Below are 21521 nucleotides of genomic sequence, written 5' to 3'. Positions count from 1 at the left end.
ATTTCAAACAATGCTGACTCTCAGCCATCCTCATTATGGTTATAATTGAATTTTCATCTGTGTTTCTATCTGTGTTGAAATCTGAAATTCCTCTTCATTCAAGATGTGCTCTGGCACCAATCATAGGCGACAGCTACTGACAACAAGAAATAAAACAGTTTAGAGGGGCTGCTATGGGCTGAACCGTTTTTCAAAGAAGGGGTTGGGGTGACACTGTGAAATATATTCAATTTTGAAATTCATATTCTGTGTTAATTCTGTGTAGCTAGAATCAAAGTGTTAATGCTAGCTTTTTTTAAATAACAATATTGTCATGTGCAAAACTATGACAGTGACTAGGGGCGACGAGATTATTTTAGGGTGCACCGCAGTATCTGCCTTGCCATGACAGCTCCTTTATCTAAGGAAAGCTGCCATTCAGAAGGAAAAGACGAGGACCACAGAGGAGGTTCGTGGATGAAGGCACATGATGGGACATCTAAAGAGGGCAGCCGAAAGAAGAAAAAGGCCAACTAGAGCAATCAGATGGTCTACCCGCGTTGATAACAGCTCCTCATTGATAGTGTGACTCTGATGTCGTATATAATTATTACTTTAGTTTGGCCTATTATGAAAGTAGAAGTATGTTTTTTACTTGCTGTTTTTAATCATCCCTAAATCACTCGTGCGCACAGGAAGTCAGAATTTCTAATTTAATGTGTTGGATGAGTGACGACACACCAGGGAACCCTTCACAAGTTAAAGAGTAAAGGGGCGTGTCCGAGGCGTCTGCTGTCGGAGCAAGTTAAACAGTTTTGTTTTATTGAGAATTAAAAATAATAATAATACAAGTATATACCGTGACTAAAGTAAAAGAAATGTAAACATGTATTAATTTCATATAGTAACTGTGTTCTTCTATTATAAAATGGATGTTGGTAGTGTGGCGGATGACACGCTCCATGCAGCGATTGGTGCGCCTGAATCTGGAGTTTAGCGGTATCTGTCGGACAGCGCCAAAGACAAGTTCTGTAGAAACATGTCAAATGAGACGTGGACTTCAGGGGTGAAGTCTTCCTGGGAGAACATGGCCATGCACAAGATGATGTTGTGAGCAAGAATCTGTATAAATAAATAAATATGGAGAAAACGTATTAATTCATAAATAACGAGAAATACATAAAATTTCAGACTCAGAGTCAGAATACTTTAATAATCCCTAAGGGAATTGTGTGAGTTATAGTTGCTCCAAGACAATAACAGTAACATACTGAACTAATTAAATAAAACAATATATTACACAGTTTATAAAATATAAGAAATGGCTCTGATCGACATTTTACTCTAAACTGTAAAACTTTGTCATTTGTTATTTTACTGTAGAGCGTGTGCAAAAGGCTGTAACTATTGCAGTGTGTACTGTGCAACAACATTATAGCTTTATATTACTTTTAGTATTTTGCTCATTGAGAAATTGTATGGACTTATGAGCAATGCATGGATCATTCCCTCCTTAAGCTTACCGTGAAGTTGGCAGGGTCCACTCTGAGCTTGAAAGCATAGCTTGCTTAGATTGGTCAGATCTCCAACAAGGTCGTCAATATTCCCGACGCCATGATGTTGGCGCCGTGCATCTTCACCTGTGCAGAATCTGGCCCAGTGAGAACAGTAGGTCTTGGTTTGCGGATATGCAGTGAGCATCCTGTAAAACGTAAACGTGATAAGTTATGATAGAGCGAAGTTATTACATAGAATGTGGTGCATGATGTGTGCACATCGTCAAAACAGAAAATAATGAAAACCAACCGGCCCAGAGCCTCTGCTCCAATCTCAGGGGCTTTCGGAGTCGCTTTATCCCAGAAGGACCACGGTTTTGTCCTTTCCAGAGACTCGTGTCTGCCTTTAAAGGTTTACGCAGCAGAAAGAAAAGTTAACTAAATTCTGAAAGTTGTTTGTTACTATCTTTCTTTATATGGAACTAAATTGCACGACACCCAGTATCAAATCTAATCCACACCTTCCTGTTCGAGTTTAACAAGCCATTTCTAGAGATAAAAGTAACCACACTCTGTTCTCAAGTATTTTTAGTCGCCGTGTTATCTTACCTTATAAGTCTGTATTTATAAGGTAAGATAAGTGCAAAATAACACCTAACGTCAAATTAGTTAGTAAAATAGCGATGAATGCATTAAAGAACTGATGTCAGTATGAAGGGGCATGCAGTCTAAAGGAATAGTGGCAAAATTGCTAATGAACGGGAAAAAAATCTATATAAATTAAAAAGTTAGAGTTAAAAACACACTTCAACATATTAGATGCTCATATGTGCAGGTGCTGAGAGAAAAATAACAAATGAAGAAAATGTTTTGGGGTTTTTGAGCTTTTCTCCTTATGCAAAAATCACACCTTCAAAATCAGTTAAATTCTGCCTTACATTTTATCATATTCATTTACAATTAGGTTTATTGGTAAATGAATATTCGACACTGAATGGCGTCGAACAATTGATGTCGAGTTGATGGTGTTTTAAATGTTTCATGTTCTTGTCTTTTTTCTGTTCTTTTCCCAGTCTTCTGGCAAAAATTATATCTGACTTATTAACAGCCTTTGTCCTTGGTTCTGATCCAATCAGATGCTTCCGGACTAAGAGGGGTGGTAGCGGCCAATTAATAAAGTCCTCCAAAAGGGACCTATGTTTTGTGAACGAAGACTAATTTCAGCGAAGCTGGAGAAAATCTTATTTCTAACAATATGGTCGAGTGGACAGGTGCTGAGCTCAGCGCGATCACATACCTGTGGGGAAAGATTTATGTGGCTGAAATTGGCACCCAGGCCCTGAGCAGGTGAGTTACGTTAGATGATAATTTAACGACGCCTATTGGTATCTCCAAATTAATTATTCTTGTTTTTACACGCCTTGTTATTTACCGCATGATAACAGAATTTCTTTTGTTTGTTTTCGTTTTGTTTTTATTAATCTGCCACAGAAAACAACTTAATTCAACCGAAATAAAAGAAAAAGTAAAACTCTTTATTTCAGGCTTCTGATTGTGTATCCTTGGACTCAGAGATACTTCCAAGTCTTTGGCAACTTGTCCACCAATGCTGCCATTATGAGAAACCCCAAAGTGGCACTGTGATGGTTGGTCTGGAAAATGCTGAAGAACATGGACAACATTAAGCAGACCTACGCCAAAACTGAGCGTTATGCACTCTGAGTAGCTCCGTGTTGATCCTGACAACTTCAGGGTATGTGATCTGAGACTTTTTCAACCAGTGATAATGATGAAGCATGCCATTATTATTGTTTCCCTTTCATTTTAGGTGCTTTCTGAAATTGTCGCTTTTTGTGTGGCCTCCAAGTTTGGACCTCAAGTCTTCGCCCCTGATGTCCAGATGACCTGGCAGACATTCCTCGCTGTGGTCGTCTCTGCCTTGGGCAAACAGTACCACTGAACTTGTGGAATTATAGTTCATATTCATAACCAAATAATTTACAGCAGTGTTTCCGTTTAGCGCTTCGAAGCTGATGCATGTGACAAATAAATTTCCAGTTAAATGAAATTCTCTTTGTGTGATCATTTTTAATTGCATTTTGTTTTTCTACTCAAGCCTTCCAAGAGCAGATTTTTACAAGGGATTGTGCACTTATACTGAAAATGTTCATGATAGTAATAATAATAATAGTAATAATAATAATAGTAATATTAACAAGGGTGGTGTCATTTCTTTTTAACTCAGCCAGTAAGTTGTAGTTAGAATTATCCATGTTGTATTATCTGAAATTAAAACCTCCTAAGCTCATTCTTAAAAAGGCGTCTATATTTTACTTCTTATCTTTGCAAAGGGTGACGCTGCCGGTTTCTATTTAGTCCGTTTCAAAATGTGCACTTTGATATAAATGGGTGAGGTCGCGTGACATTATTGATAACAGTGCATCAAAAATACTGTTGGTTATAGTTGTGGACCATGATAAAGGATTTGAAATATTGTGTACATTACATCACGTTGCACTGTCCACTTTCTGCTTCAACATAACAAATTTCCCTCGTGTGGGGCTAATAAAGGTTATCTTATCCTATTAAATTCTTTTAATCCAAGAATCCAAAAAGGGTTTCTTCCACGTGTTTAATATCACGCCATGCTTAATGAATGAAATCCTTGTATACACATTACTATTTACTACCCATTTAAGCAAAGCTTTGGGGTAATTCCTCCACTATAAAGTAAAACGAATATTCAGCGCAAAATGTTAGAAGGTTAAATTTGCATTTAACACAACTGTATGTTCATTTCTGATTGAATTTTCTCTTTTCCTATGCTCCCACACCCCCTTCTGTCACTACAATATTATTAATTTAATTTCTTAACACACCCCTGCAATTATATCAAAAGTGAATAGTATAGGGATGCAGACAAAGAAGAAAGGACCAGCTTCCAGAGTTTATTATATTTATTAACGGAGCCCTGCCATTTTAAGAGGTTTTATTGACATTACTGTAGATGACAGGCTTCAGGGGCTCCGGAGTTGCCGGATTTTAGCGATATTTCTCGGACAGAGCGAGAGCCAAATTCTGGAGGAACTTGTCAACGGAGAGGTGGACTTCGGGAGTGAAGTCTGCGGGGAAGAACATGCCCATGCACAAGATGAGGTTGTGAGCAAGGATCTGTGAGGCAAAAAACACATGCATATGTTAGGTCGAAAAGTCTATATTGCCTCTTGACTAATGGTAATCTCTGTCTACAACGTGATCATTGTTGCGTGGATGTTACTGGGTGAGCTTACCCTGAAGTTGGCAGGATCCACTCTGAGCTTGAAAGCGTGGAGCTCGCTGAGGGCAGACAGACTTCCAGTAAGGTCGTCAATCTTTGACACGGCGTCTCCAATGGCCCCCATGATGGTGGCACCATGCTTTTTCACCTGCGCAGAGCTTGGACTCAGATCGGACCAGTGAGCAAAGTAGGTCTTGGTCTGGGGATAAGCAGTCAGCATCCTGTAAAACATAAATTCAAATGATGGAAATATGAATAAGTACTTACTAATTAATAAAAGTATGAATGAATAAAGAATGAAAAGAAAAGGGCTCAATACAACCTCCCCAGTGCCTCTCCTCCAATCTCAGCTGTCTTCGGGGCCACTTTGGCCCAGAAGTTCTTCACCACGGCCTTGTCCTTTGCAGAGAGACTCATGTCTGCGTTTTCTTCAGTTGTCTTCTGAACTGAAAGAAAATGTGTTGACTATTTGTCACTATCATTTTTATATAACACCAAAATGGACCACACCCAGCATCACATTTAAACCACACCTCTGCGATAAAGAAAAAAATCCAGCACTTTCCGAGGTATTTCTTGAGATAAAAGTTAACGCCCCTCCTTGTTTTTAAGATATGACTTATTTTGTTGGGGAAGAAACTAATATATTCATCCCTTAAAGAAATTATTAAATAGCAAGAGGTTGTTGAAAAAGCAATGTGATATTTTATAAAATAATGTCCGAAGTGTAAAATATGAAACAAGTGGCAAATAATCTCTCGCTGCCAAACGCTCGTTTGGTCTCAAGAGAGAATTAGAGAATTAGATGACAACATAAGCACTCACAGAATGACACCACATAATCAAAAATTAAGATATTTTTTACCAAAATCTTGGTAAGTAATCATATCCGAGGCATGATGTGAGATATAAAAGGATGACTGGTTGTTGCGCTTCATGTGGGACTGCACAGCACCTTTATCCTTTGTATCCTATTTATTAGAGGTTGGAGAATTGTTCTCAAATAAAATAGGCTACATTTCTTTACTAGAGATGTGTGTTGCATATATATATATACATCAGAAACGGGTATTTACCCTACTTTCAGGCCAGCTTGTTGGGATCTGATCACTTACGAAAGATCAGAAATCACTTTCGAGGTTTAAATGTTTTTTACTGTACGTATAGGTTAAAAACAGTCTATAAAGACCTGTAGTCTATAATTCTTATACTTATTTCTATATTTGTTACATAAAAAAATATGTGTTTGCGTTTTTTTCCTTATAATCTGGTAAAGATTATCTTACTCATGGGCAACAACCCAAAAGCCTGACGGCTATAGTCCAATCAGATGCTTCCAGGACGAAGAGGTGTGGCACTATGTAATTAATAAAAAGCTCCCGAAGATCGGCGTTTGCGAAAAGGTTTCTGATCACAAGCTACGTGAAAACCTTTACGCTGTCAAAATGGTCGAGTGGACAGATGCTGAGCGCAAGGCCATCATAGGCCTGTGGGGAAAAATCGATGTGGGGGAAATCGGTCCCCAGGCCCTCAGCAGGTAACCTGCAGCTCATTGCAATTTAGAAACACATTTATGTATTGAGTGACTTTCTCTTCCTATAATCTTAAAACCGAACTGAAACCAATGCATCTACGCGTATGTTTGTCATTTTAGATTAAAATGCATATTTTTTTTAAAAATTATATGCATTAAAATTGTTATTTTTTCTGTCTCTTGTCTTATTCCAGGCTTCTGATTGTGTACCCCTGGGGTCAGAGATACTTCAAAGCCTTTGGAGACCTGTCCACCAATGCTGCCATTATGGGAAACCCCAAAGTGGCACAGCACGGGAAGACCGTGATGGGTGGTCTGGAAAATGCTGTGAAGAACTTGGACAACATCAAGCAGACCTACGCCAAACTGAGCGCTATGCACTCTGAGAAGCTCCACGTGGATCCCGATAACTTCAGGGTATGTCCCCACCAGCACCAAGAAACATTTATCACTATTAGATCAGGAGTAATTCTTTAATTATTTTGTCCAACTCTCTCACTTTAGGTGCTCGCTGAATGCATCAGCCTGTGTGTGGCCGCTAAGTTTGGTCCCAGCGTCTTCACCGCTGAGGTCCAGGAAGCCTGGCAGAAGTTTTTGTCCGTGGTCGTTTCTGCCCTGGGTAGACAGTACCACTAAATCTCTGGAGTGCCAGTTCATCAAAGATGTGCAACAGTCATAAAAGTGATTTTAAAATCGTATCTCTTTAACTCTGTTGCCATATGCACTAATAAAAAAATAAATTGAATTAAAACAAACTCAAACTCATTCTCTGTGCGATCATTTCAGGTGTTCTTATACCCGACAATACAACACTATGAACCGTTTAGTGTCATTTTAATTTAGACTGTCTTCAAAAACAACATTAATGACTTCTTAATTAAGAAATATGCCCCGACTCATTCATTATTTAAGTTTCTTTGTCCTTAGTTTGTGTTTAAGTTTTGTGAACGAAGACTAATTTCAGCGAAGCTTGAGAAAATCTTATCTATCAATATGGTCGAGTGGACAGGCGCTGAGCTCAGCGCGATCACGTCCCTGTGGGCAGTGGCGGTCCTAGCCTGTTTGGCGCCTCGGTCGAGCACTCCCTCTGCCCCCCCCCCCCCCCCCCCACACACACACACACACACACACACACACACACACACACACACACACACACACACACACACACACATAAAACATATTAAGGATTGTACATTAACATAAAACTGTTGTCGAAATTCACCAGAGAAACACACACACACACACACATGAAGAGAGGGAGAGTATGCATTGTATGCAAACGGCTACCAAACAGCCATCATAATTCGTCATATAATGAGAACAGGACAAATCAACAATTCACAATGACTAATTAATATTATATTATTGGATATATTGTTTGGAGTTTAGTCTGTTACTGTTACTATTTTTACAATTTCTTCTTGGAGCAACTGTAACCCACATAATTTTCTTAGGGATTAATAAAGTATTCTGATCCTGATTGTTTTAAGATGACCCGCCATATCCTTTGCTCGTTCCTCCTTCTCTTCTTTTCTATTTTTTCTAAACTGAGCACCTGATGGCTTTGAACTTTTCTTGTCCATCTTCCATTGGTTTTAATTTTGCACTCCAGTATGAGCACAAATCCCCCAACTCGAGGATCACCACAACATAACCTAATAGACCTACACCTTAGTTCACAGATTCACTTTGTCTAAGGTGTATTTCTGGGATTTCACACAACCCAGGATTCAAATCATGAATACATAATGGGATTGGATTTACATCATTATGAACCCGTTTCCACGGGTTGTGTGTGAGACATTAAATATTCAAAATATAAAATATAAATTTTAAATTGTTATTGATCCCATTACCCCGAGTCTTTAAGTGTATATTTATTTTCTTACTCTTCTTATATTTATTGTTTGTTTTCTTGCACTGCTGTAACTGGAGCCTCGTCGTCTCTCTATATACTTGACTGTATGTAGCGGAGATGACAATAAAGTTTACTTTGACTTCAGCAGCGAGCAGGCGCACCGAGGGCTCTCGCGCTCACTTTTCATGTATAGAATTTCGAAAAAACATCGGTGCAAATTATAAGTCTGTATCATAATGTCTGGTGTTTTCGTGTTTTGTTTTTATTTTGTTTTATTTTGCGAGTTATTAGATGCTGCTCCAGCCAGCCAGAGACTCCCCCGCCGCCCCGCCCTCTCCTCCCTGCGCCGCAAGCAGCAGGCGCACCTCGCAAACGGAGGGCGCCCGTACTCCCAGCAAATGGGCGATAGAAAACCGATCGGTGCCTATGCCATTACCAATATGCGCTGGCTGATGTCGGGGCAGCATGAGTACGAGCATTTTTTTTATTTTTTTTTGCCGATGCCCGTGATGCCGCCCCCCACCACGATGCCGCCCGTATCAAAAACCGCTACTGCTTGTGGGGAAAGATGTATGGGGCTGGAATTGGCGCCTAGGCCCTGAGCAGGTGAGTTATGTTGGATGACGATTTAGCGACGCTTTATTGGTATCATCAAATTAATTATTCTTGTTTTTACATGCCTTGTTATTTACCGTATGATAACAGGATATTTCTTTTGTTTGTTTTCGTTTTGTTTTTATTAATCTGGCACAGAAAACAACTTAATGCAATCGAAATAAAATAAAAAATAAAATTGAGACTCTTTATTTCAGGCTTCTCACTGCGTATCAGTGGACTCAGAGACACTTCCAACTCTTTGGCAACCTGTCCACCAATGCTGCCATTATGTGAAACCACAAACTAGCCAAGCACGGAAGGACTGTGATGGTTGGTCTGGAAAATGCTGTGAAGAACAACATTAAGCAGACCTACGCCAAAACTGAGCGTTATGCACTCTGAGTAGCTCCGTGTTGATCCTGACAACTTCAGGGTATGTGATCTGAGACTTTTTCAACCAGTGATAATGATGAAGCATGCCATTATTATTGTTTCCCTTTCATTTTAGGTGCTTTCTGAAATTGTCGCTTTTTGTGTGGCCTCCAAGTTTGGACCTCAAGTCTTCGCCCCTGATGTCCAGATGACCTGGCAGACATTCCTCGCTGTGGTCGTCTCTGCCTTGGGCAAACAGTACCACTGAACTTGTGGAATTATAGTTCATATTCATAACCAAATAATTTACAGCAGCGCTTCCGTTTAGCGCTTCGAAGCTGATGCATGTGACAAATAAATTTCCAGTTAAATAAAATTCTCTTTGTGTGATCATTTTTAATTGCATTTTGTTTTTCTACTCAAGCCTTCCAAGAGCAGATTTTTACAAGGGATTGTGCACTTATACTGAAAATGTTTATGAGAGTAATAATAATAATAGTAATAATAATAATGATAGTAATATTAACTCAGCCAGTAAGTTGTAGTTAGAATTATCCATGTTGTATTATCTGAAATTAAAACCTCCTAAGCTCATTCTTAAAAAGGCGTCTGTATTTTACTTCTTATCTTTGCAAAGGGTGACGCTGCCGGTTTCTATTTTGTCCGTTTCAAAATGAACACAACTGTATGTTCATTTCTGATTGAATTTTCTCTTTTCCTATGCTCCCACACCCCCTTCTGTCACTACAATATTATTAATTTAATTTCTTAACACACCCCTGCAATTATGTCAAAAGTGAATAGTGTAGGGATGCAGACAAAGAAGAAAGGACCAGCTTCCAGAGTTTATTATATTTATTAACGGAGCCCTGCCATTTTAAGAAGTTTTATTGACATTACTGTAGATGACAGGCTTCAGGGGCTCCGGAGTTGCCGGATTTTAGCGGTATTTCTCGGACAGAGCGAGAGCCAAGTTCTGGAGGAACTTGTCAACGGAGAGGTGGACTTCGGGAGTGAAGTCTGCGGGGAAGAACATGCCCATGCACAAGATGAGGTTGTGAGCAAGGATCTGTGAGGCAAAAAACACATGCATATGTTAGGTCGAAAAGTCTATATTGCCTCTTGACTAATGGTAATCTCTGTCTACAACGTGATCATTGTTGCGTGGATGTTACTGGGTGAGCTTACCCTGAAGTTGGCAGGGTCCACTCTGAGCTTGAAAGCGTGGAGCTCGCTGAGGGCAGACAGACTTCCAGTAAGGTCGTCAATCTTTGACACGGCGTCTCCAATGGCCCCCATGATGGTGGCACCATGCTTTTTCACCTGCGCAGAGCTTGGACTCAGATCGGACCAGTGAGCAAAGTAGGTCTTGGTCTGGGGATAAGCAGTCAGCATCCTGTAAAACATAAATTCAAATGATGGAAATATGATTAAGTACTTACTAATTAATAAAAGTATGAATGAATAAAGAATGAAAAGAAAAGGGCTCAATACAACCTCCCCAGTGCCTCTCCTCCAATCTCAGCTGTCTTCGGGGCCACTTTGGCCCAGAAGTTCTTCACCACGGCCTTGTCCTTTGCAGAGAGACTCATGTCTGCGTTTTCTTCAGTTGTCTTCTGAACTGAAAGAAAATGTGTTGACTATTTGTCACTATCATTTTTATATAAAACCAAAATGGACCACACCCAGCATCACATTTAAACCACACCTCTGCGATAAAGAAAAAAAAAATCCAGCACTTTCCGAGGTATTTCTTGAGATAAAAGTTAACGCCCCTCCTTGTTTTTAAGATATGACTTATTTTGTTGGGGAAGAAACTAATATATTCATCCCTTAAAGAAATTATTAAATAGCAAGAGGTTGTTGAAAAAGCAATGTGATATTTTATAAAATAATGTCCGAAGTGTAAAATATGAAACAAGTGGCAAATAATCTCTCGCTGCCAAACGCTCGTTTGGTCTCAAGAGAGAATTAGAGAATTAGATGACAACATAAGCACTCACAGAATGACACCACATAATCAAAAATTAAGATATTTTTTACCAAAATCTTGGTAAGTAATCATATCCGAGGCATGATGTGAGATATAAAAGGATGACTGGTTGTTGCGCTTCATGTGGGACTGCACAGCACCTTTATCCTTTGTATCCTATTTATTAGAGGTTGGAGAATTGTTCTCAAATAAAATAGGCTACATTTCTTTACTAGAGAAGTGTGTTGTATATATATATATATATATATATATATATATATATATATATATATATATATATATATATATATATATATATATATATATATATATATATATATGTATATATCAGAAACGGGTATTTACCCTACTTTCAGGCCAGCTTGTTGGGATCTGATCACTTACGAAAGATCAGAAATCACTTTCGAGGTTTAAATGTTTTTTACTGTACGTATAGGTTAAAAACAGTCTATAAAGACCTGTAGTCTATAATTCTTATACTTATTTCTACATTTGTTACATAAAAATATGTGTTTGCGTTTTTTTCCTTATAATCTGGTAAAGATTATCTTACTCATGGGCAACAACCCAAAAGCCTGACGGCTATAGTCCAATCAGATGCTTCCAGGACGAAGAGGTGTGGCACTATGTAATTAATAAAAAGCTCCCGAAGATCGGCGTTTGCGAAAAGGTTTCTGATCACAAGCTACGTGAAAACCTTTACGCTGTCAAAATGGTCGAGTGGACAGATGCTGAGCGCAAGGCCATCATAGGCCTGTGGGGGAAAATCGATGTGGGGGAAATCGGTCCCCAGGCCCTCAGCAGGTAATCTGCAGCTCATTGCAATTTAGAAACACATTTATGTATTGAGTGACTTTCTCTTCCTATAATCTTAAAACCGAACTGAAACCAATGCATCTACACGTATGTTTGTCTTTTTAGATTAAAATGCTTTTTTTTTAAATTATATGCATTAAAATTGTCATTTTTTCTGTCTCTTGTCTTATTCCAGGCTTCTGATTGTGTACCCCTGGGGTCAGAGATACTTCCAAGCCTTTGGAGACCTGTCCACCAATGCTGCCATTATGGGAAACCCCAAAGTGGCACAGCACGGGAAGACCGTGATGGGTGGTCTGGAAAATGCTGTGAAGAACTTGGACAACATCAAGCAGACCTACGCCAAACTGAGCGCTATGCACTCTGAGAAGCTCCACGTGGATCCCGATAACTTCAGGGTATGTCCCCACCAGCACCCAGAAACATTTATCACTATTAGATCAGGAGTAATTCTTTAATTATTTTGTCCAACTCTCTCACTTTAGGTGCTCGCTGAATGCATCAGCCTGTGTGTGGCCGCTAAGTTTGGTCCCAGCGTCTTCACCGCTGAGGTCCAGGAAGCCTGGCAGAAGTTTTTGTCCGTGGTCGTTTCTGCCCTGGGTAGACAGTACCACTAAATCTCTGGAGTGCCAGTTCATCAAAGATGTGCAACAGTCATAAAAGTGATTTTAAAATCGTATCTCTTTAACTCTGTTGCCATATGCACTAATAAAAAAATAAATTGAATTAAAACAAACTCAAACTCATTCTCTGTGCGATCATTTCAGGTGTTCTTATACCCGACAATACAACACTATGAACCGTTTAGTGTCATTTTAATTTAGACTGTCTTCAAAAACAACATTAATGACTTCTTAATTAAGAAATATGCCCCGACTCATTCATTATTTAAGTTTCTTTGTCCTTAGTTTGTGTTTAAGTTTTGTGAACGAAGACTAATTTCAGCGAAGCTTGAGAAAATCTTATCTATCAATATGGTCGAGTGGACAGGCGCTGAGCTCAGCGCGATCGCGTCCCTGTGGGCAGTGGCGGTCCTAGCCTGTTTGGCGCCTCGGGCGAGCACTCCCTCTGCCGCCGCCCCCCCCCCCCCCCCCCCCCCACTCACACACACACACACATAAAACATATTAAGGATTGTACATTAACATAAAACTGTTGTCGAAATTCACCAGAGAAACACACACACACATGAAGAGAGGGAGAGTATGCATTGTATGCAAACGGCTACCAAACAGCCATCATAATTCGTCATCAAAGATGGGCATTAACGCGTTACAAGTAACGCGTTACTGTAATCTGATTACTTTTTTCAAGTAACGAGTAAAGTAAGGGATTACTATTGCAAAAACGGTAATTAGATTACCATTACTTTCCCGTAGGAATGCTGCGTTACTGCGTTACTAAAACCGTGATTTTTTTTGCGAGAATGTCTCACGACAGCGAGTGCGCCGTTAGTGACAACAGCTGTGTGCAGATCAACAATGGATCACATATCGATTGTGGGAGAGAGTATGAGCGTGCAGCATTTAAAGCGTGGGAGTACTGACCTTACTTTGAGTTTGATTCCATAAAAAGTGACAAAAACATTAGCGTCCATTGTGCGTGGGAAGAAAACTTCTTTTTACAGCGAAAAAAACCCCTAAACTTCCAAGAAAGCACCGAGTGCGCCATGACGTAATGGGAAACTCACAGAGAAAGTCGCGGATTCTTTAACTGACCGCGGCACACCTGCACCAGGGTAAACCTCCGCCTACCCCAGTCCTGCTTTACAGGTGAAAATAGAGCAACAGCACCGCTGAGTCTTTGACTTTATTTATTTTCTGCTGTGTTTTACTTGCATCTATTTGAAAGAGTGAGTGTAAACACAAAAAATATTTTATTTTATGTGCTGGAATGTGCAGAAAATAGGTTTAAATGTTAAACTAATTTATTCAAGTCAGAGAATGTTGCATATAATTAAATTTTTGCTTGATGCATAAAGTTAAAAGATTAAAACTGTTAAAACAAGTTAAAAAAAGGGACTTTTCCATTTGATTACATTTTGTATGATGGATTATGTAGAAAAAGTAGAATTGGGCTGAAAGATCTATCGCTTTATCACCTCTTCAGGTTGTAAATCGTGTTTTTAAAAAGTAACTAAGTAACTAAGTAATTAATTACTTTTGAAAATAAGTAATCAGTAAAGTAACGGGATTACTTTTTTGGGGAAGTAATCAGTAATTAGTTACTGATTACTTTTTTCAAGTAACTTGACCAACACTGTTCGTCATATAATGAGAACAGGACAAATCAACAATTCACAATGACTAATTAATATTATATTATTGGATATATTGTTTGGAGTTTAGTCTGTTACTGTTACTATTTTTACAATTTCTTCTTGGAGCAACTGTAACCCACATAATTTTCTTAGGGATTAATAAAGTATTCTGATCCTGATTGTTTTAAGATGACCCGCCATATCTTTTGCTCGTTCCTCCTTCTCTTCTTTTCTATTTTTTCTAAACTGAGCACCTGATGGCTTTGAACTTTTCTTGTCCATCTTCCATTGGTTTTAATTTTGCACTCCAGTATGAGCACAAATCCCCCAACTCGAGGATCACCACAACATAACCTAATAGACCTACACCTTAGTTCACAGATTCACTTTGTCTAAGGTGTATTTCTGGGATTTCACACAACCCAGGATTCAAATCATGAATACATAATGGGATTGGATTTACATCATTATGAACCCGTTTCCACGGGTTGTGTGTGAGACATTAAATATTCAAAATATAAAATATAAATTTTAAATTGTTATTGATCCCATTACCCCGAGTCTTTAAGTGTATATTTATTTTCTTACTCTTCTTATATTTATTGTTTGTTTTCTTGCACTGCTGTAACTGGAGCCTCGTCGTCTCTCTATATACTTGACTGTATGTAGCGGAGATGACAATAAAGTTTACTTTGACTTCAGCAGCGAGCAGGCGCACCGAAGGCTCTCGCGCTCACTTTTCATGTATAGAATTTCGAAAAAACATCGGTGCAAATTATAAGTCTGTATCATAATGTCTGGTGTTTTCGTGTTTTGTTTTTATTTTGTTTTATTTTGCGAGTTATTAGATGCTGCTCCAGCCAGCCAGAGACTCCCCCGCCGCCCCGCCCTCTCCTCCCTGCGCCGCAAGCAGCAGGCGCACCTCGCAAACGGAGGGCGCCCTTACTCCCAGCAAATGGGCGATAGAAAACCGATCGGTGCCTATGCCATTACCAATATGCGCTGGCTGATGTCGGGGCAGCATGAGTACGAGCATTTTTTTTATTTTTTTTTGCCGATGCCCGTGATGCCGCCCCCCACCACGATGCCGCCCGTATCAAAAACCGCTACTGCTTGTGGGGAAAGATGTATGGGGCTGGAATTGGCGCCTAGGCCCTGAGCAGGTGAGTTATGTTGGATGACGATTTAGCGACGCTTTATTGGTATCATCAAATTAATTATTCTTGTTTTTACATGCCTTGTTATTTACCGTATGATAACAGGATATTTCTTTTGTTTGTTTTCGTTTTGTTTTTATTAATCTGGCACAGAAAACAACTTAATGCAATCGAAATAAAAGAAAAAGTAAAATTGAGACTCTTTATTTCAGGCTTCTCATTGTGTATCAGTGGACTCAGAGACACTTCCAACTCTTTGGCAACCTGTCCACCAATGCTGCCATTATGTGAAACCACAAACTAGCCAAGCACGGAAGGACTGTGATGGTTGGTCTGGAAAATGCTGTGAAGAACAACATTAAGCAGACCTACGCCAAAACTGAGCGTTATGCACTCTGAGTAGCTCCGTGTTGATCCTGACAACTTCAGGGTATGTGATCTGAGACTTTTTCAACCAGTGATAATGATGAAGCATGCCATTATTATTGTTTCCCTTTCATTTTAGGTGCTTTCTGAAATTGTCGCTTTTTGTGTGGCCTCCAAGTTTGGATCTCAAGTCTTCGCCCCTGATGTCCAGATGACCTGGCAGACATTCCTCGCTGTGGTCGTCTCTGCCTTGGGCAAACAGTACCACTGAACTTGTGGAATTATAGTTCACATTCATAACCAAATAATTTACAGCAGTGTTTCCGTTTAGCGCTTCGAAGCTGATGCATGTGACAAATAAATTTCCAGTTAAATAAAATTCTCTTTGTGTGATCATTTTCAATTGCATTTTGTTTTTCTACTCAAGCCTTCCAAGAGCAGATTTTTACAAGGGATTGTGCACTTATACTGAAAATGTTTATGAGAGTAATAATAATAATAGTAATAATAATAATAGTAATAATAATAATAGAAATATTAATAAGGGTGGTGTCATTTCTTTTTAACTCAGCCAGTAAGTTGTAGTTAGAATTATCCATGTTGTATTATCTGAAATTAAAACCTCCTAAGCTCATTCTTAAAAAGGCGTCTATATTTTACTTCTTATCTTTGCAAAGGGTGACGCTGCCGGTTTCTATTTTGTCCGTTTCAAAATGAACACAACTGTATGTTCATTTCTGATTGAATTTTCTCTTTTCCTATGCTCCCACACCCCCTTCTGTCACTACAATATTATTATTTTAATTTCTTAACACACCCCTGCAATTATGTCAAAAGTGAATAGTGTAGGGATGCAGACAAAGAAGAAAGGACCAGCTTCCAGAGTTTATTATATTTATTAACGGAGCCCTGCCATTTTAAGAAGTTTTATTGACATTACTGTAGATGACAGGCTTCAGGGGCTCCGGAGTTGCCGGATTTTAGCGATATTTCTCGGACAGAGCGAGAGCCAAGTTCTGGAGGAACTTGTCAACGGAGAGGTGGACTTCGGGAGTGAAGTCTGCGGGGAAGAACATGCCCATGCACAAGATGAGGTTGTGAGCAAGGATCTGTGAGGCAAAAAACACATGCATATGTTAGGTCGAAAAGTCTATATTGCCTCTTGACTAATGGTAATCTCTGTCTACAACGTGATCATTGTTGCGTGGATGTTACTGGGTGAGCTCACCCTGAAGTTGGCAGGGTCCACTCTGAGCTTGAAAGCGTGGAGCTCGCTGAGGGCAGACAGACTTCCAGTAAGGTCGTCAATCTTTGACACAGCGTCTCCAATGGCCGCCATGATGGTGGCACCATGCTTTTTCACCTGCGCAGAGCTTGGACTCAGATCGGACCAGTGAGCAAAGTAGGTCTTGGTCTGGGGATAAGCAGTCAGCATCCTGTAAAATATATATTCAAATGATGGAAATATGAATAAGTACTTACTAATTAATTAAAACTATGAATGAATAAAGAATGAAAAGAAAGGGGCTCAATACAACCTCCCCAGTGCCTCTCCTCCAATCTCAGCTGTCTTCGGGGCCACTTTGGCCCAGAAGTTCTTCACCACGGTCTTGTCCTTTCCAGAGAGACTCATGTCTGCGTTTTCTTCAGTTGTCTTCTGAACTGAAAGTGTTGACTATTTGTCACTATCATTTTTATATAACACCAAAATGGACCACACCCAGTATCACATTTAAACCACACCTCTGCGATAAAGAAAAAAATCCAGCACTTTCCGAGGTATTTCTTGAGATAAAAGTTAACGCCCCTCCTTGTTTTTAAGATATGACTTATTTTGTTGGGGAAGAAACTAATATATTCATCCCTTAAAGAAATTATTAAATAGCAAGAGGTTGTTGAAAAAGCAATGTGATATTTTATAAAATAATGTCCGAAGTGTAAAATATGAAACAAGTGGCAAATAATCTCTCGCTGCCAAACGCTCGTTTGGTCTCAAGAGAGAATTAGAGAATTAGATGACAACATAAGCACTCACAGAATGACACCACATAATCAAAAATTAAGATATTTTTTACCAAAATCTTGGTAAGTAATCATATCCGAGGCATGATGTGAGATATAAAAGGATGACTGGTTGTTGCGCTTCATGTGGGACTGCACAGCACCTTTATCCTTTGTATCCTATTTATTAGAGGTTGGAGAATTGTTCTCAAATAAAATAGGCTACATTTCTTTACTAGAGATGTGTGTTGCATATATATATATACATCAGAAACGGGTATTTACCCTACTTTCAGGCCAGCTTGTTGGGATCTGATCACTTACGAAAGATCAGAAATCACTTTCGAGGTTTAAATGTTTTTTACTGTACGTATAGGTTAAAAACAGTCTATAAAGACCTGTAGTCTATAATTCTTATACTTATTTCTATATTTGTTACATAAAAAAATATGTGTTTGCGTTTTTTTCCTTATAATCTGGTAAAGATTATCTTACTCATGGGCAACAACCCAAAAGCCTGACGGCTATAGTCCAATCAGATGCTTCCAGGACGAAGAGGTGTGGCACTATGTAATTAATAAAAAGCTCCCGAAGATCGGCGTTTGCGAAAAGGTTTCTGATCACAAGCTACGTGAAAACCTTTACGCTGTCAAAATGGTCGAGTGGACAGATGCTGAGCGCAAGGCCATCATAGGCCTGTGGGGAAAAATCGATGTGGGGGAAATCGGTCCCCAGGCCCTCAGCAGGTAACCTGCAGCTCATTGCAATTTAGAAACACATTTATGTATTGAGTGACTTTCTCTTCCTATAATCTTAAAACCGAACTGAAACCAATGCATCTACGCGTATGTTTGTCATTTTAGATTAAAATGCATATTTTTTTTAAAAATTATATGCATTAAAATTGTTATTTTTTCTGTCTCTTGTCTTATTCCAGGCTTCTGATTGTGTACCCCTGGGGTCAGAGATACTTCAAAGCCTTTGGAGACCTGTCCACCAATGCTGCCATTATGGGAAACCCCAAAGTGGCACAACACGGAAAGACCGTGATGGGTGGTCTGGAAAATGCTGTGAAGAACTTGGACAACATCAAGCAGACCTACGCCAAACTGAGCGCTATGCACTCTGAGAAGCTCCACGTGGATCCCGATAACTTCAGGGTATGTCCCCACCAGCACCCAGAAACATTTATCACTATTAGATCAGGAGTAATTCTTCAATTATTTTGTCCAACTCTCTCACTTTAGGTGCTCGCTGAATGCATCAGCCTGTGTGTGGCCGCTAAGTTTGGTCCCAGCGTCTTCACCGCTGAGGTCCAGGAAGCCTGGCAGAAGTTTTTGTCCGTGGTCGTTTCTGCCCTGGGTAGACAGTACCACTAAATCTCTGGAGTGCCAGTTCATCAAAGATGTGCAACAGTCATAAAAGTGATTTTAAAATCATATCTCTTTAACTCTGTTGTCATATGCACTAATAAAAACAAAATAAAATAAAAAACTCAACTCAAACTCATTCTCTGTGCGATCATTTCAGGTGTTCCTATACCCGATAATTCAACACTAAGAATCCTTTTGTGTCAGTTTAATTTTGTCTTCAAAAACAACATTAATGACTTTTTTAATTAAGAAATATGCCCCGACTCATTCATTATTTACATTTCTTTGTCCTCATTACAACGTTTTTTTAAAAAAGATATTTAATATTATATAACGGATTGCCATCTCCTCTGATTCTCAACCAGTATTCATTCTACTATATCGATTGCGACTATGGATATAGTAGTGTTGATTTTTTTTATTTTTGTTTTTTTATTTTATTTTAGAATCTTTGGGTACCACTGAGTTTTCTGAAGTGTCAGTTCACATTTACAAACAAAAAGGTGTGCAGCAGTCTTCCGGTTTCTGACATGTTCCCGCTTTGAAACTATAGAAAAATGAAATGCAATAAACTGGCTGCAACCTGTTGTGGCGTGATCACCTGGAAAAGTGCCGGGGTGGTGAGAATAAGGTGTGTGCCCTTGTGAGTCAGCAAATTGTATATTTGTTGCGAGTTATTTACAGTAATTTATTCCTTATCTTTGCCAGCGGAGGACGGTTATTCTGGCTTCTTCAAAAATGTACAGTTTGATATAAAAGGGAGTGGTTTTCTAAAATTAATGATAACAGTGTGTCACATATTGTGAGGGCGCGGTTGAAAGTTTTGGAACTGATACACACCGGGTGCCCGGGTCTTTTAGTACTTTATGACAGAAGATCTTACAAAAATCTTCATGCATATCTCCTCATTATTTTTGAACAAACAAAGTTACCACTGTTAAAATGTGCTTTATTTCTGCAGGCGTCAGCCGGGGATTATAGTGCAGCTCTAAATGCATGCAAGTGAATAAACAGAGTTCCTATACTCACGTGATATTCAAAATGGAGAATAAAGAGAGTGCAATCCATCCAGCCATCCATCCATCCATCATCTTCATCTGGATCTAAAGTCAAAGCTCCCACAGTCGCCCAAATGCGTCATCTAGTGGATAAAATTTGACATTGACGAGCTTGTTTTATAGAGCTAAGATAAACTAAAATTAGAGCGGATTACAATTACTGTGCAAAACAGGGGAAAAGGTTATTTGTGTTTTGTTCTCAGACATATTCCGATCCATACAGAGATTTAAAAAGAATCTCCCCCAGTTTAAATCTCAACTCAAAACACATCTGTTCAAATCTGCATATTCACTGTGAACCCACTGTTTGTTAATTTTAGCTTGTGCTTTTGTTTTATTGTTCTTTTTTTCCATTTTTTTATCCATTTTTCCATTATGTGTTTTATCTAATTGTAAAGTGTCCTTGGGTGCATGTCTTGAAAGGCGCTTTATAAAAATAAAAAAAAGTTATTATTATTATTATTATTATTATTATTATTAAAAGAAAAGAAAAGAAAAGAAAAGAAAAGAAAAGAAAAGAAAAGAAAAGAAAAGAAAAGAAAAATGGACAAGAAATGAAAATAGGTTTTAGAAACAATTTAGTTCCTGGATATCTCGTTTGGACTTTTACCATTTCATCGTCATCCTTTTCCTACTGGTCCACAGTCACCAGATCCCAATCCAACAGAGTAGCTTTGGGATGCAGTGGAAAGAGAGATTCACAACATAGATCACACACCTACTGTGTGATGTTGTCATGCAAATGCAAAAATCTTTGAGGAACGTTTCCAGCACCTTGTTGAATTTATGCCATGAAGAATTAATGCAGTTATGAAGGTAAAAGGAAGTCCAACTTAGTACTAGCAAGATGTACCTAATGAAGTGGCCAATGAGTGTTTATTGCAGTGCATATATTCAATTCATGTACATATGCATGGCAACATCTGTTTATTGCAACTATATCATGTCTCCCTGTCCTTAAATAATATTTGTTGACATCTACAAATATACTTTTTAGGAATCCCATGAAAATCGGCACTTTATGAGGTACTTTTTTATTAAAAAATAAAAAAAAGTATAATAGAATTTTTATTAAAATTAGCACATCTCACAAAAATGGTACAGAAGAGAAAGTTATGGCAATAGAAAACGAACTCATGAGTGTATAATTAAATAAGAATAAACAAATAAATACATGAATTATATCATTAAATAAAACAACTTTGACTTATTAGAGGAGTGATTGTCTTTCACAGTTGTTTGTGTATCTACAGAATACACAAACAGTTGTTTATGTGTATCTATTATTATATTATAATTTTCAAATTAAGATAAACAACAATTTCCAATCACCTTGAAGCATTAGTAACATGTCCCACATTGTCCCACACAAACGCTCTCT

The 21521-nt window shown here is 38.7% G+C and overlaps 6 protein-coding genes and 4 pseudogenes across 6 annotated transcripts; 6 read left to right on the top strand and 4 right to left on the bottom strand.

Annotated features, from left to right (window-relative positions):
- Positions 1-896: 896 nt before the first annotated feature.
- LOC113021525 (hemoglobin subunit alpha-A-like) lies at positions 897-2289 on the bottom strand (annotated as a pseudogene).
- A 322-nt stretch (positions 2290-2611) lies between these two features.
- LOC113020507 (hemoglobin subunit beta-A-like) lies at positions 2612-3539 on the top strand (annotated as a pseudogene).
- An 878-nt stretch (positions 3540-4417) lies between these two features.
- LOC113020506 (hemoglobin subunit alpha-A-like) lies at positions 4418-5214 on the bottom strand. The gene is made up of 3 exons (XM_026164540.1): positions 5075-5214; positions 4766-4973; positions 4418-4646 (listed from the first exon to the last, which is right to left on the bottom strand). Exons 1-3 carry the CDS (start codon positions 5167-5169, stop codon positions 4518-4520), a joined length of 432 nt encoding a protein of 143 aa, XP_026020325.1. The 5' UTR covers positions 5170-5214; the 3' UTR covers positions 4418-4517.
- Positions 5215-6133: 919 nt separating this feature from the next.
- LOC113020502 (hemoglobin subunit beta-A) lies at positions 6134-7047 on the top strand. The gene is made up of 3 exons (XM_026164537.1): positions 6134-6289; positions 6481-6703; positions 6791-7047. The coding sequence occupies exons 1-3, from the start codon at positions 6198-6200 to the stop codon at positions 6920-6922; spliced, it is 447 nt and encodes a 148-aa protein (XP_026020322.1). The 5' UTR covers positions 6134-6197; the 3' UTR covers positions 6923-7047.
- Positions 7048-7279: 232 nt separating this feature from the next.
- Positions 7280-9509, top strand: LOC113021524 (hemoglobin subunit beta-A-like; annotated as a pseudogene).
- Positions 9510-9956: 447 nt separating this feature from the next.
- LOC113020505 (hemoglobin subunit alpha-A-like) lies at positions 9957-10753 on the bottom strand. Its single transcript, XM_026164539.1, has 3 exons — positions 10614-10753; positions 10305-10512; positions 9957-10185 (listed from the first exon to the last, which is right to left on the bottom strand). The coding sequence occupies exons 1-3, from the start codon at positions 10706-10708 to the stop codon at positions 10057-10059; spliced, it is 432 nt and encodes a 143-aa protein (XP_026020324.1). The 5' UTR covers positions 10709-10753; the 3' UTR covers positions 9957-10056.
- A 1000-nt stretch (positions 10754-11753) lies between these two features.
- LOC113020503 (hemoglobin subunit beta-A) lies at positions 11754-12667 on the top strand. Its single transcript, XM_026164538.1, has 3 exons — positions 11754-11913; positions 12101-12323; positions 12411-12667. Exons 1-3 carry the CDS (start codon positions 11822-11824, stop codon positions 12540-12542), a joined length of 447 nt encoding a protein of 148 aa, XP_026020323.1. The 5' UTR covers positions 11754-11821; the 3' UTR covers positions 12543-12667.
- Positions 12668-12899: 232 nt separating this feature from the next.
- On the top strand, positions 12900-16101 carry LOC113021522 (hemoglobin subunit beta-A-like; annotated as a pseudogene).
- A 487-nt stretch (positions 16102-16588) lies between these two features.
- Positions 16589-17387, bottom strand: LOC113020501 (hemoglobin subunit alpha-A). The gene is made up of 3 exons (XM_026164536.1): positions 17247-17387; positions 16937-17144; positions 16589-16817 (listed from the first exon to the last, which is right to left on the bottom strand). The coding sequence occupies exons 1-3, from the start codon at positions 17339-17341 to the stop codon at positions 16689-16691; spliced, it is 432 nt and encodes a 143-aa protein (XP_026020321.1). The 5' UTR covers positions 17342-17387; the 3' UTR covers positions 16589-16688.
- Positions 17388-18299: 912 nt separating this feature from the next.
- LOC113020500 (hemoglobin subunit beta-A) lies at positions 18300-19214 on the top strand. Its single transcript, XM_026164535.1, has 3 exons — positions 18300-18455; positions 18647-18869; positions 18957-19214. Exons 1-3 carry the CDS (start codon positions 18364-18366, stop codon positions 19086-19088), a joined length of 447 nt encoding a protein of 148 aa, XP_026020320.1. The 5' UTR covers positions 18300-18363; the 3' UTR covers positions 19089-19214.
- The last annotated feature ends 2307 nt before the right edge of the window (positions 19215-21521 follow it).

The sequence above is a fragment of the Astatotilapia calliptera genome, chromosome 4 (assembly GCF_900246225.1).
Source record: "Astatotilapia calliptera chromosome 4, fAstCal1.2, whole genome shotgun sequence".
Taxonomy (NCBI): domain Eukaryota; kingdom Metazoa; phylum Chordata; class Actinopteri; order Cichliformes; family Cichlidae; genus Astatotilapia; species Astatotilapia calliptera.
Note: the sequence above shows the minus strand (reverse complement) of the source record. Positions and strands in the feature narration are given on the sequence as shown.